Genomic DNA, 13,938 nt, shown 5'->3' on the forward strand with positions numbered 1-13,938 from the left:
TATTGAGATGAGTTGGTTTTCTTGTTTAGAAATAAGAGTCAGTAATCAATTATATTAAAATTATTTTCAACTGAATTCTGAGACAGAAAGTCTGACCACTGACTTTTAGACACTGGATTTTCTTCTTTTTTTTGATGCTTTCCCCAAATCTTTTATTTTATTTTTTCTATTTTGCCTAATTTTGTGGTGCCACTCTCTCTCTTTACAAAAGTAAAAGCAAACTATAAAGCATAGCTACAAAATATGTTAAGGGTCTATGTTAAAGTTGTCACACTTATAGGTGGATGATTATTACTGATGATTCTTGGTCTGTATTTGGTTTTGAAATGCCAATGAAAAGACTCATAAGATTTAGTTTTTATTATAATTAATGGAAAAAATTGTCTGATTATTGTTTGTTGTAAAATTATTTTTTACATACACCTATTACAAGGATTAAAGTATATTTTGAAAACATTCCTTTTTCTAGCCTGCAATGGCTTTGTAAACCAGAGGGATTTGAGGTTTTTGAATCTTGGGTTGTGGTCTGAGCATGAGGTTACTGCTACATAACTCTCGTGTTTGGTCCTGTTAGAAGTAGCATTAAAAATTTTTACAACTACCAGAAACCTTTATTTTATTTACTAGCCTTTTAGATTTTTGTCTAAATGCCAATGAAACATTCTTGAACTTAAGGATATTATATATGGTTCTATGTTATATACATCTCTTTTTATTTTATTGATAGATAGATGATAGATAGGTAGATAGATAGATAGATAGATAGATAGATAGATAGATAGATAGATATAGATGTAACATTTAGAAATACAACTCTTTTCTAAACCTAAGGCTGTAAGGCAGCATATGTGTATATATAATGTTTATCTGTGCATTTCAATTGTTTTTATATTTAAGGCTAAAGTGTGCATATTTCTATTTTCTAGTGATTTTTGAGACAATTTAGGTCTAAATTTTCTCTTAAAAGATGCTAAAGATGAAAGCCAATTGCTTTCCCAGTCTGAGGCCTTTAAAATAGAAAGTACTGTAAGAATTTTTTTTAAGTTATTGATTATTTTCTTAAATTACTTAATCACTGTGAGACAATCACAAAAATGTTTTCTGTGTAATAATACACAACATCGTTTTCCCCTAGTTAAGAACTATATATTTCTCCAAGTCTGTTTGCTGTGCACAATAGATAATTTCTTTGCCTAGAATTCTTTTTGTTGGTTTGAAATATGATTGTGAAGCCATTGAATAACTGGCTGCAAAACAAGTAACACATTTTTATCATGTTTTATTTGTAGGTGAATATATTGTTATGACAGTTTACTTCCACCTCAGACGGAAGATGGGTTATTTTATGATTCAGACGTACATTCCATGTATTATGACAGTGATTCTTTCTCAAGTTTCATTCTGGATAAATAAGGAATCAGTTCCAGCTAGGACTGTATTTGGTAATTGAAATTCTTTCCATGGGTATTTTTGTTCACATTACGCTTTGCTTATGATTTTATGGAACGAGTTTTTAGATATCATTTCTAAGAAAATATTAAACAGTAATATATCAGGCTGTGCTGAGTAAAGAATCATATAAGCTTTCATTTTTTATCTAGCCAATACAAAGTAATAAGGCTTGAAGCAATGTAGACAGTTCATTCCTTCCTTTGGAGCTCATCAGTTCTCCCTAGAGACCAGGCAGGTAAAGACTAAGTGTGAATCCTGATATAATTTTACTTTCGGTGGTATTCTTGGGCTTCTAGCCTAATGTTGTGTAATTGAATTTAAATTATATCTAGGTGTTAAAATGAAATGCACTGGGAGCTTAAAATAAAAGAAGTAAAAGTCATGGCTGAATAAATATGAAAGCCTAGATCATTTGCCTTTTAATGAAGAGGAACAAAATGCAAATGGCTCAAATGCATTGAGTTGGAAGGTATTATATGCTTAGCTTGTTAGCTCATTGTTATATGATATCTACATTTTTTTCTAAATACATTTTTTTTCATTTTTAAAGTGGCTTTTTATCTATTATATTCTAAAGTATATCAAGTCCAGAACACATGAATTTTAAATTTTTATAGATGTCAAGTAAGTCTTTTACATATCAGTTATGCTTATAAATAAAATTCCTTATGACATTAATTTGATTAAATCTATTTCTCCATTTTTTTTCTTGCTTATTGTGAGTAGCAAAAGCATTCAGTTGTGGTACCAGAAGGGGAATAATCAGAATTCCTCTGGAATGGAGGTACAGTTCTCACAAGAGAGATCCATGTCCCCCTGCTTTTTCTACTTGGTGGGATCTAAGCCAGGGCATAGGAGCCTGTATCACAAGGACCTGAAGGGATGCTGGGGAGAAGGAACCAAGGAGCGGGGTGGGAGCTTCTCTTCTTCCTTCCCCATCCTTTCAGAGAGCTGATGATAAAGGTGTTTTAGTGTCTTCAGTGGACTTGAAAGTGGAAGTATTTTCTGTAGATAAATCCCTCTACCCACATACCTTTAATCTTAGAGAAGATACTGAAATCCTGCTAGGGAAACTGAAAGAAGGTTCAATTGAGGGAGGGGACATGTATGATCTTAGGAAAGCAGTGAGCTTACAAGATGGCACAAACTACTTTATAGAGTTGTGAGGGTTCAGTTAAAAAATAACTGCACATTGCAGTTGTTGAATAAATTTTAACTATTAAAATAGGTGGCAAAGAAAGTGCTTCTAGGCATTCTGGCTAAGATCAAGTGAAGTATCTGTCCTTATCAGTTTAAAAATAGGTATTAAAGAAAGAAAAGAATAAATTTAAGTTTTGGACTATAATAGATGCTTTGGATGAAGGGGTAACAGTGTCATAAGGCACACTCTGGAGCCAGGCAGACGAGGTTCTAACTCCAAAGTCTACCACTTATTAGCTGTGAACCTTCAGAGAATTACATCTGCCTTTTCCCCCTTGTATTAAAACAGGATAAAACCCTCTAGGTTGCCATGCGAATTAAATGAATTAATTTGAATAAAGCACTTGGAACAGTGTCTACCACACAGTAAATATTATTTGAGTGTCATTTATTATTATGGCATCCATGCTGACATTTACTTCATTTGAGAATTACTACTTGATACCATAATGTGAATGTTCTCTGTATTTTATTGTTATTGTGATTGCTTGATAAGCTTTGAATGCTTTCTTGGTTGGCTACAAACTGGTAGGCACTGTAGGTTCTGTATCTTCAAGTACTAGAAATGTGCTATGCTGTGAGGAGGAACAGCATGAATTACAGTTGTACTGGCCCAACATTTCCTAACCGGAGAGGATACTGTACGGAAATTAATTAAAATATAATAAGGATGTAGGTAATACTGTTAATAATAATTATAAGATTTGCTATATATTGATAAGGGTAATCTTATTTAATCTTTACAGTAAGTCAGAAAGGTAGGCGTTATTAATATTTATTTATAAATAAGGAAAATGACTCAAGAATCACATACCTAAATGATGAACCCAAGACAATTCCTTTCTAACTTTGGGAACTCTGACATTTATACTTTGATGTTCTGCCTTCACGGAGGGTATGAAGATATGGGGGCTTGTGGAGAATTCCAGAGCTACTGAGTGAGATTGTATGAATAGGCACTTGAAGATACCTTGTGGGTAGCTTCTTAAATTTGAAATGTGGTATTTGCTTCTATCTTATGCTCGTGTGCCAATATATTGGTTTTGATTGACCCCCAGGTAAATTATGCCCCAAAATTGTCTTCAAAAACCTAAGGTATGTCAAAATGGTAATATTTAGACTTTTCAATGAGGCTGTAGGATAGTAATTTCTTAAGAAAGTTAAGTTTTAAATATCTGAGGGGCATTAACAATCTATTTCATGTGCAAGTTAGGTAAAAAAAAATTTATTCTGGGCTGGTATTTATTACCCTGATTCTTATTTTCCTCTTCATTCAAGAAGAGAATTTGCTGGGTCCAGTATTCACTAGAAATCATGCAAAAACAAAACAAAACAAATTCAGTGTAAATATGAGAAATAGAGTGAGCTAAATGCTCCTCAGAGGCCTTCTATGTCCAGAGTTATATGCCTCTAAGTTTTCTAATGATTCCAGTATAGGAAAACTTTAAGCCTGAGCCAATGCCAGCTGGCATATCTAAGTCATTATTAGTTCATTTCTCTAAGAGTGAGCAGCCAGAATTTTACTCTCATGTACAGCCTTAGCTTACTCTTTACACATCCTTTCCCAGCTTCTGGACCAGCTAGTATTATGCATATTCAGCATTCTAAAAACAGAGATTGGCATCAGTACTTGAACATGTCAGGAATATTCCACGGTCATTGAAATGGTTTCAAGGATAGATGCCAGCTAAGCCATTTAAACGATGCACTGTCTTCCTATATGCAGCGAAAACATGGCTTCTTATTTGAAGGATTGGTTACTATTTATTATTCTATTTGTATTTATTTAACCAAATATTCCACCTGAAACAAGTGGAACAAATACATCCTTATCATGCTAGAAATTCTTTTAATTTAAACTTCAGGCAAAGAGAACTTTTAAAGTCTAAAGGATTGAACACTTCAAAAACTTAACTCATTGTTCATGCCAGTTACTTCCATAATTTTGTCAGTAGTCATAAAACACGAACCATAACATCTGGAGAGAGTGACTCTACAAACTTTAAAATCAAGCTGGCCAAAAATAATAAGAAAGAAACAGAAAGTGGCCACAAAGCCAACATTTTTTGCATTGATGTCCATAGCATCATTTAACATGTTCATGGACATGGTGATATATTGCTTAACAATCAGAAAGTAATTTCTGGATTCATGACACAATAATTGCATTAATATTCTGTTTACTCGACACTAATAAGATGATTTCTTCATATGACTACAAGAGAAGATGAAGAGTACTGCTTTTGTTCCTCAAGATAAATTGTTTTATTAACCTTCCCCCCCCCACACACACACACCTCCAAAATATTCAAAGAAACATAGGGAATTCTACCCTATTTATATTGGAGTTCAGTGTTTGTTTTGCTTATCATATTATGGTCTCTGTAGAATTTTCTGAGTTCTTGGTAGTATTATTTAAACTGCACTTTTCATATTTTATTTCCAAGTGCTGAAAGCATGATTTCTATGGTATTAGAGCAAATATATCTAGGAAATTTTTAGAACATTTTTGAATACTTAAGAGGCCATTAAACTTAAATTATTATGAATAAGAAGAAAAACTGCTAGGTCATCAAACTTTGAGCTAAAGCTTTTCAAAATTATTTAGGGTTTATTCAGTACATCTCTTAGCAAGCATGGAAATGATGCCATTTTCCTAAAATTCAGAAAGGAAGCCTTGCCGGACCAGATGGTGATGCAGTGGATAGAGCATCAACCTGGGACCCAGGTTTGAAACCCTGACATCACTGTTCAGGCTCACCAGCTAGAGTGCAGGGTCGCTGGCTTAACTGTGGGATCATATATGATCCACTCCATGGTTGCTGGCTTCAGCCTAAAGGTTGCTGGCTTGAGCAAGGGGTCACTGGCTCAGCTGGAGCCCCCCATCAAGGCACATATGAGAAAGCAATCAATGAACACTAAAGTGCTGCAACTACGAGTTGATGCTTCTCATCTCTCTCTTTTTCTGTGTGTCTGTCCCCATCTGTCTCTTTCTCAGTTAAAAAAGAAAAAAGGAAACCTTTGTAAGATTTTTTTCTGAAATCAAGTCGAATAAATTCATAATATTTCATTTTCATAAGCATTTAGGTATCTATATATCTGACCAAATAAACACATATTAAAATTTTTGATGCTAATAAAATGCTAAAAAAACATACCACTAAATGTTTTTAAAAAGGGAATACAAGAAATTTTCAAATTTTATTCACTGTGTATTTTATGGATTGTTTTAAGATCTATAGCTCATATACTGCACAGTTGCTCTAATTTTTCATGTTCTGAATATTGACAATTCAGAAGGGACTGTAGAGAAAATGGTTTGGTGAGGAGCTGAAAAAAATGAGTAGTTACTATTCATTTATCATGTTCTTGGCACTATGTGATATATTATGGTAAATCCTGAAGCCATGCTAGACATGTTTTCCATCACAAAGGCTACATCCAATAAAGTTGTTGAAACAAGCTACATACATAGAACAATTAGGAAACAATGCAAGGCAGAACATAATTAAATGTTGGGCCTAGAAGACAATATGATTTCTCCCTAAATCAAGATATTATTATTCCTTTATTGTGCATGAGGCTTAAGATATCTTCAGTTTAACATATATAATTTGGCTTTCAGCTAGAAATAGTCATGGATTGGAATGTACAGTTTACATGCTTCCATCACCATTGTTATAGTCATCGTTATCATCATCCCCAAACAACTAGGCATGTCAATGAAGGAGCAATTGTAGGCATTATATAGAATGAGTTTAAATGGATATAGTAAACCTTCACAAAAATTTCTAATGTTAACTAGATCACATACACTTGATATGCAGATAGACAAAGACACAGAAAAAGACACCTGTACAAATATTAACATCCTTAAGTAATTTATTTATCTACAGTTTTAGCAGCAAGTAGAATTTTTCCACTCAGAATATGGACTTACATTTTTCAAAGCTGAGCAAAAGACTTTTTTGAGGGTAATATGTATCAGGAGCCTATTGATAGAAGAGATGTATTTCTATTCTTGTTGCAAAAATATTCTTCCCACCCATAAACTGATAGGTGGTAGATGTCAAATATTTTTAAAACCAAATTTTTATAGAAATCTATTTCTCCAGAAATACACTTTTAAAAATAAATGAGTAAAATGTAACTTGTAAAAAGAAAGCTTGTGGGATTTTTTCAAAACTGAATTTATTTGGGTGACATTAATTAATCAAATTTAAAAAGTTTCAAGTGTACCATTTTATAATACATCATCTGTATACTTCACTGCACATTGTCCACCCCAAGTCAAGCCTCCTTCCATCACCATTTATCCCCTTTACACTCTTCTACCTCCCCCCACCTCCCTTACCTCCCATAATTGCCACAGTGTTGTCTGCATCTATGAGCTTTCTTTCTTTTTTTTGTTTAATCCCTTCAGCCTTTTAACCCAATCTCCAACCAAATAATTTTTAAAAATTATTTATTAATTAATTTTAGAGAGAGAAAGTGAGAGAGAGAGAAACATTGATTTGTTGTTCTATTTATTTATGCATTCACTGGTTGATTCTTTTTTTTTTTTGACAGAGACAAAGAGAGAATCAGAGAGAGGGACAGGTAGGGACAGAAAGACAGTAAGGGAGAGAGATGAGAATCATCAATTCTTTGTTGCAGCACCTTAGTTGTTCATTGATTGCTTTCTCGTATGTGCTTTGACTGAGGGGCTACAGCAGTGTGAGTGACCTTGGGCTCAAGCTAGTAACATTGGGCTTCAAACCAGCAACTTTTGGGTTCCAGCCAGTGACCATGAGGTCATGTCTATGATCCCATGCTCAAGCCAGAGACCCCATGCTCAAGCTGGCGACTTTGGGGTTTCAGACCTGTATTATTTGCATCCCAGTTCGATGCTGCATCCACTGGTTGATTCTTATATGCCCTGACTTAGGATGGAATCTGCAACCTTGGTTTTTCAGGACAATGCTCTAAACAACTGGGCTACCCAGCCAAAACTGGAGGAATATACCATTATTGGTTTATATAAATTATAGACTTTCAAAACTAGTAAATTTATTATTTTAATTCAATAAGATATTCAGTTGAAGACTATAAATATCTACAATTTATGCTTTTTTTCTGGTAGTGATTCTCAATAGCAGTGAGCCATGACTACCCCAATAATTCTGATGATACAATTTTCCATGCTACCAACTTGCTACTCCTGGTTGAGAATCAGTGCTTCCATGAGTAGCTCTTCCTGTTTGGTGTATGTATTGAGTTCCTCTGATATATTGGCTCAGATACAATATACACTAGGTGCCTTGCATACTTTTAATCATTATTGCAAACCCAATAGGTAGGTATCAAATGAAGTTCTTTGAGTTTTCATAGCTTAAACCAAGTAATACTTAGCCAATAATAGAAAAGCTCATGCTAATTCCACTGAACCACTAGCACTAGAATCTTTCATCAAAGATTACTTGGTTTGAATTATAAAGTTTGTTAGACCCACCCCCACCACACCAACCAAATTCCTAGGTGTTTTTTTTGTATGTGTGTGTGTGTGTGTGTGTTTTGTTTTTGCATAAAAGTAATGGTAAAGCATTTTGTGTCTTTGCTCTTTTGCTTTGAAGGAATAACCACAGTTCTCACCATGACCACACTGAGCATCAGCGCACGGCATTCTTTGCCCAAAGTGTCCTATGCTACTGCCATGGATTGGTTCATAGCTGTCTGCTTTGCCTTTGTATTTTCCGCCCTTATTGAGTTTGCTGCTGTCAATTATTTTACCAATATTCAAATGGAAAAAGCCAAAAAGAAGAAGGCATCAAAAGCTCCCCAGGAAATCCCAGCTGTCCCAGTGCTGAAAGAAAAGCATCCTGAAATGCCTCTGCAGGTACTTGGCTTCATCTCCTTCAATTTAAGATTTGAGTTTCTTGGTCAGATTTACATCACTAAGGGAAAAGAAAATGAGAACTTGAAAATACCAACGACAATTTGTAAGTCATTTAAAATCCAGAAAAGTATGAAAGGGTGATTATAAACTTAAATTTTATAACTGTGATTAATGGCTTAAATGTTAAACAGCTTTGGATGAGCCAGATGGCACTGGTTATTTGAAAGTTCTTTTTAAGAGTAAACATTTTTAACAGAAAGGGCAACATCTACATATGCTGTTAAGAGGAACCTGTGGATATCTTTGAGTGGGTTGGCAATGTGTTTTAGTAGAGTTCATTGAACATAGTAAAGCAGCAGGTTTTAACTTGGTCCCACCTTAGAACTATCTCACTGGACTAGGCAGTCCCTCAGTATTAAAGAAGAAAATAAAACTAATAAATAGGAAGACCCATAGTTGTATTTGATGTACCTTCAAGACTGAGAATTCTTATTGTAAAGGGTGACCCAAAAGGATGTGGAAACCTATCAAAAGCTATTATAATTATATTGGGCATGTAAGTGTTTCTATACTTAATAAAAGAGTTACAGTGATTTTTCCTTATGGAATCCAGTTGTACAAAAATAGCAAAATCATTATGAAAATAAAAAAGAAAAGAGAAAACCTTCCTCTCTTTTCCCCTCACCCTCTTTACCTCCTTTTCCCGAGATATTCTGCTTTCTCTCTTACTTTCACTCATTCAGCTTCTTTCTTGAATCAGCAAAGTGCTCACTTATACACAATGTTATTATAGTTGCCACAAATTGCAGTCTAAAACTCCTTTTGTTTGTATGTGCTCAAATCAAAGTGTAGATAAATCATCCACTTTATTTTCTGTAGGTAATAACTCATTCCCATACTTATTCATTTAACAAATATATATTAATACCAACTATGCTAATACCTGTTTATGGTCTGAGAATTAAAATTATGTAGCCCATCCCCAACAGAATATCCTACTATGAAGCTTACATTTACCAGCAAGTATGTAGGACAATGAAAGGGAGACATGATTTTTTTAAAGATGAATAACACTTGGTTTGTTAGATGGTGATAGAGCCATGATGGTGCTGAAGGAAGTGTTGGGCCGTGTAACAAGGGTGGGATTTTGTTCAGAATACAGGCGGTCAGGGAAATAAGTCCTCCAAGAGAAGATGGCAGTTTAACAAATTAGGTTTGGTGTTCACTGTGGCAGAGATTAACTATTTAGGCTCCCACAGTTTATAATTCTGTTCCTATAAGGCTCTGGGCACTAGTTCTTCTAGAATAGCGTATGAGCAGGTAGAAAAATTGCAGATCTCCTAGTAAGTAAGTTTGGATAGTTTATAGTTTCCTCTAAAAGAATTTGTTTTATCAAGATTTTCAAAATTATTAGAATGGATTTTGCACACTATTTTTAGTTAAAAAAACTGTTTTCTGCAGTTTTATTCTCTTTTCTATTCCCCATCATCACCCTCTCTGTCTTTTACTATTGTTTTATTTGCTTATCTTTGTGTTGAGACCTTGGTAGAAGAATTCTCTTTACTTTTCCTTGTTAAAAAATATCATCTCTTGGATATATTTATTTATTTAATTAATTTACTGTCTCTGTTCTTTATTAAATGATTCATGATTTATTTTAATTCCACCTTTCTGCAGGTTAATTTCATTACTCTTTTCCTAGCCTTTTGAGTTTAGTTTTTACTAATTTATTTTCATGTTCTTTTATTCAGTAATAAAATTTCCTTTTATTACAATAAAATTTCCTTTGCATATAGCTTTGACCATACTCATAGCTTTTGATATATGATATTATCATAATTATTTGCCAACTATTTTGCAGTTATATTGTTGGTTTTCTCTATAAGCTAAGAATTATTTGGAAGAAAATGTTCAAGTATCCAAATGGGATTTTGTTTGCTTATGTAACTCCACAACATATTTCTATTTATCATTTTCTAGTAATGTTGAAATTATAAAATACACTGATTCTCTCTTCTAGCTATTAACTCTCTCTAGACACAGGATTACTCACAGCCAGAATTATGGACATCATGCCATTTTATATATATAATTTTTTATAGTGAATTGCTGTACTTCTCTTTTCATTTTTGCAATGATTATAGTGTTGCAGTGGAATATTATAAATACGTAAAAGAACCACTAAATCAGAATAAAAGTATTTTGCAGAATTTCCAAAGGTGGGAATAGAACAAATAATATTTATTTTGCTCCTTGAAACAGCTCTTTTTTTTATTAACTGAGAGGCGTGGAGGCAGAGACACACTCCAGCATGCCCCTACCAGGATCCACCCAGCAAGCCCCCTACCAGTTGCTATGCTACCCATCTGGGGTCATTGTTCTATTGCTTGCCAACGAGCTATTTTAGTATCTGAGGGGAGGCCATGGAGTCATCCACAGGGCCCAGGTCCAACTTGTTTGAACCAATTGAGCCATGGCTGCAGGAAGGGAAGAGAGAGAGAGAGAGAGAGAGAGAGAGAAAGATGGTGAGGGGAAGAGATAGAGAAGCAGATGGTTGTGCCCTGACCTGGAATGGAACCTAGGACATCACACACCTGGCTAACACTCTACCACTGAGCCAACAAGCCAGGGTCACATAGCTCTTGACTATAGCAGTTGTCTTCATTGGTAAATGCTTAGATGAACACGTCCCGTTGGCTAAGTCTACTCTGATTCAGTAACTCCTGTTGGCAGTATGTGTCATGTGCTGTGTGTGCAAATAGCTAATCAAGATCAAGAGCATGATATTTGTTTGTGAAGGGCATAGAATCATAACATTTAAGAGTTGGGAAGAAATTTTAAAATAAATGTCAAAATATACATCACATGCTTTATGTCCTCTACAAATGTAACTGCGTATGTGTGATAACAGATCTTTATAGCATTTTATTTGAAAAATGTCTGTGTTCTAAAGACAGTGATTAATGGGTTGGCCTACCCATCCTCCTGACTCCAGATTGCTGCTGGAGCACAGCTGGTTTGGCATGTCAGTTGTTGTTGTATGGCTTCAATGTCAAATTCAACTTTGAAGGTTGAGGACATATTAAAATTGAGGTAGAGAAAAGGGAAAAAAGATGAATAAAGAGAAGAAAATCAAGAGGAGGAAAGAGCATATTAAAACATATTGCTGGCCTCACCTGTGGTGGCGTAGTGGATAAAGCGTCCACCTGGAAATGCTGAGGTCACCGGTTCAAAACCCTGGGCTTGCCTGGTCAAGGCACATATGGGAGTTGATGCTCCCAGCTCCTCCCCCCATCTCTCTCTGTCTCTCTCTCTCTCTCTCCCTCTCCTCTCTAAAATGAATAAATAAAAAAAATTTTTTTTAAATTAAAACATATTGCTGGAAAGAAATATTCTGAGAATCTTACAGTTTTGAAGTTTCAGTAGAGATTCTAATCAGATAGATGAAATTTGTTTATTCAAATATGTATTCCAACTGGCATGGCTATTTGTTTATTCTAATGATATTGCCTTTGTTTAAAATATGTTTAAACTCCACCTTTGAAATTGCCTTCAGGGTCTACATCATATTTGATAATTCGATAGTCCTTGTGTAAGCTCAATAGTGGTTTGATTCGTTGTTACTGTATGTGACCTATGGACTGTTAATGACCTGGCAGAGGTTTATTGGACCATTCCTATTCTTTGGAAATTAGAGAGGTTATGGAGTATGGAATATTTGTGAAGTAAGGAGAAAAGGCCAATTGGCAGAATCTGATAGCAGCTATGGGCAACTTGGGTATGTCTTTGAGCATCTCAGGAAGCAACAGCGGCTGTTCTGTTTTGTGTCAGCATTGCCTTGATTCTACCTTTGATTCTATTTTTTCAGTGTTTGACTTGAGGTCTATTCTTGTGGTTATATCCTTCCATACCTTTATTGTTTCTTAGTACCTACTGTCTCGCTGAGTCAGGTGGTTTGGACTAATAGAATGTTTTGAAAAATAAGTAACTAAAACAAAAAGGGAAGATTTCTTCATAAAATTATATATTTAAAAAAATCACTTCAAAATATATTCTATAGTCCTTGTTCCGTTGTAAAGTGTGCATTAATTGTATGCATAGCATGTTTTGTGAAAAATACTGAATGATATAATTATTAACATTACTTGCACTCTTAAATTGTTAGTAACTGTGATATGCTTTAATGTATTTCATGATTTCAAGTTCACAATAATTATTCTACAGATGAGGAAATTGAGGCTAGCAGTTGTTAAGTGATGCAGTCAAGAAATGGTAAAGGCAATATTTAAATTAATCCAGCTGTGCCTGAATGAACACCTTGATCTCTTAAACTGTATTTTATAGTATTTAATCTATGATGTCTATTAAAAAGTAGATATTAATATATAGAAATTATTAGCCTAACAGTCTTTTGTTTATATTTTTATCAATTAATAAGAATAACAAAATCCTCTGAATGCTTTATATATACCAGTGCTAAGAACTTTTACAGATAGTATATACATAACTTGATTTTTAAAACTTATTATATAAGTTCTATTTTTATCTATGTGTTAACCAGTGAGGATATTAATAAGTTGGGTTAAGTAGTCTTCCCAAGGTCATCTGTGTAGTACCTGGCAGGAATGAGCCAGTAAACCTCATACGTTTAAGCCTCAAGCCCTAATGACTGATTAGAAATTTTGGGTGATATAAATGGAAGATGAGATGGATGGTGGTGGCATCATTCACTAGGATAGAGAGGGAATGAAACATATTTCACAAAGAAGCTAATTAGTTCAAGTTTAGATCTGTAGAAATTTCCATAGCAGAACATTTTCTCTTATTCCAGGATAATGATGACTATTTTTTCTAAACTACATGTGCATACATCTTCACTGTTGTCTTTTCTTCCCCACCTAATTTTGTTGTCTAGTTCTTCTTCAAAGTAACTATTCTTCATATACTTTTCAATTTTAAAATGTCTATGGATTCTTACAAGAATATTTCTAAATTTAAAGAGCTATTCGCTCTGCTTAGTTTTTAAGAAAAAGACGAAATAAATAAAAAATATATAAATAAGGTACACCTTGGGTTCTATAATTCAAGAACACTCCAGAGAATCTCCTTTTTTATTATCCATACTTCAAAGTCAAACATTAGCTGTATTTTTTATATTTGGCTCATTCTGACTGATCTCAAGGATCTCAGGATAAGGTCTACAAACTGGGGAGTAATAATACAATCTACCAGAAACACAGTGTGAAAGAAATTACACCATGCATATAAAGTACTCAATAAATTATTGCTCTGATTATTATTATCTTTTATTTCTTTAAGCATCTTCAACATTTAAAGTATGCATTACATAATTTATCATTTATCATATTCTGAAGTATTTTGCTTAAACTGTTTTATATGTGACTACCATA

General features: G+C 34.1%; 1 protein-coding gene and 1 pseudogene across 1 annotated transcript in view; both read left to right on the top strand.

The window, feature by feature from the left end:
• GABRA4 (gamma-aminobutyric acid type A receptor subunit alpha4) overlaps positions 1 to 13,938 on the top strand; it is a 75,783-nt gene that overhangs the window by 21,336 nt on the left and 40,509 nt on the right. Inside the window, exons 7-8 of the mRNA XM_066232518.1 lie at positions 1,290 to 1,442; positions 8,265 to 8,527. Of these exons, the coding sequence (XP_066088615.1) occupies positions 1,290 to 1,442; positions 8,265 to 8,527 (416 nt within the window). The remainder of the gene's footprint in view (positions 1 to 1,289; positions 1,443 to 8,264; positions 8,528 to 13,938) is intronic.
• Positions 2,692 to 2,842, top strand: LOC136307001 (U2 spliceosomal RNA; annotated as a pseudogene).

Source organism: Saccopteryx bilineata, chromosome 5, assembly GCF_036850765.1.
Source record: "Saccopteryx bilineata isolate mSacBil1 chromosome 5, mSacBil1_pri_phased_curated, whole genome shotgun sequence".
NCBI lineage: Eukaryota > Metazoa > Chordata > Mammalia > Chiroptera > Emballonuridae > Saccopteryx > Saccopteryx bilineata.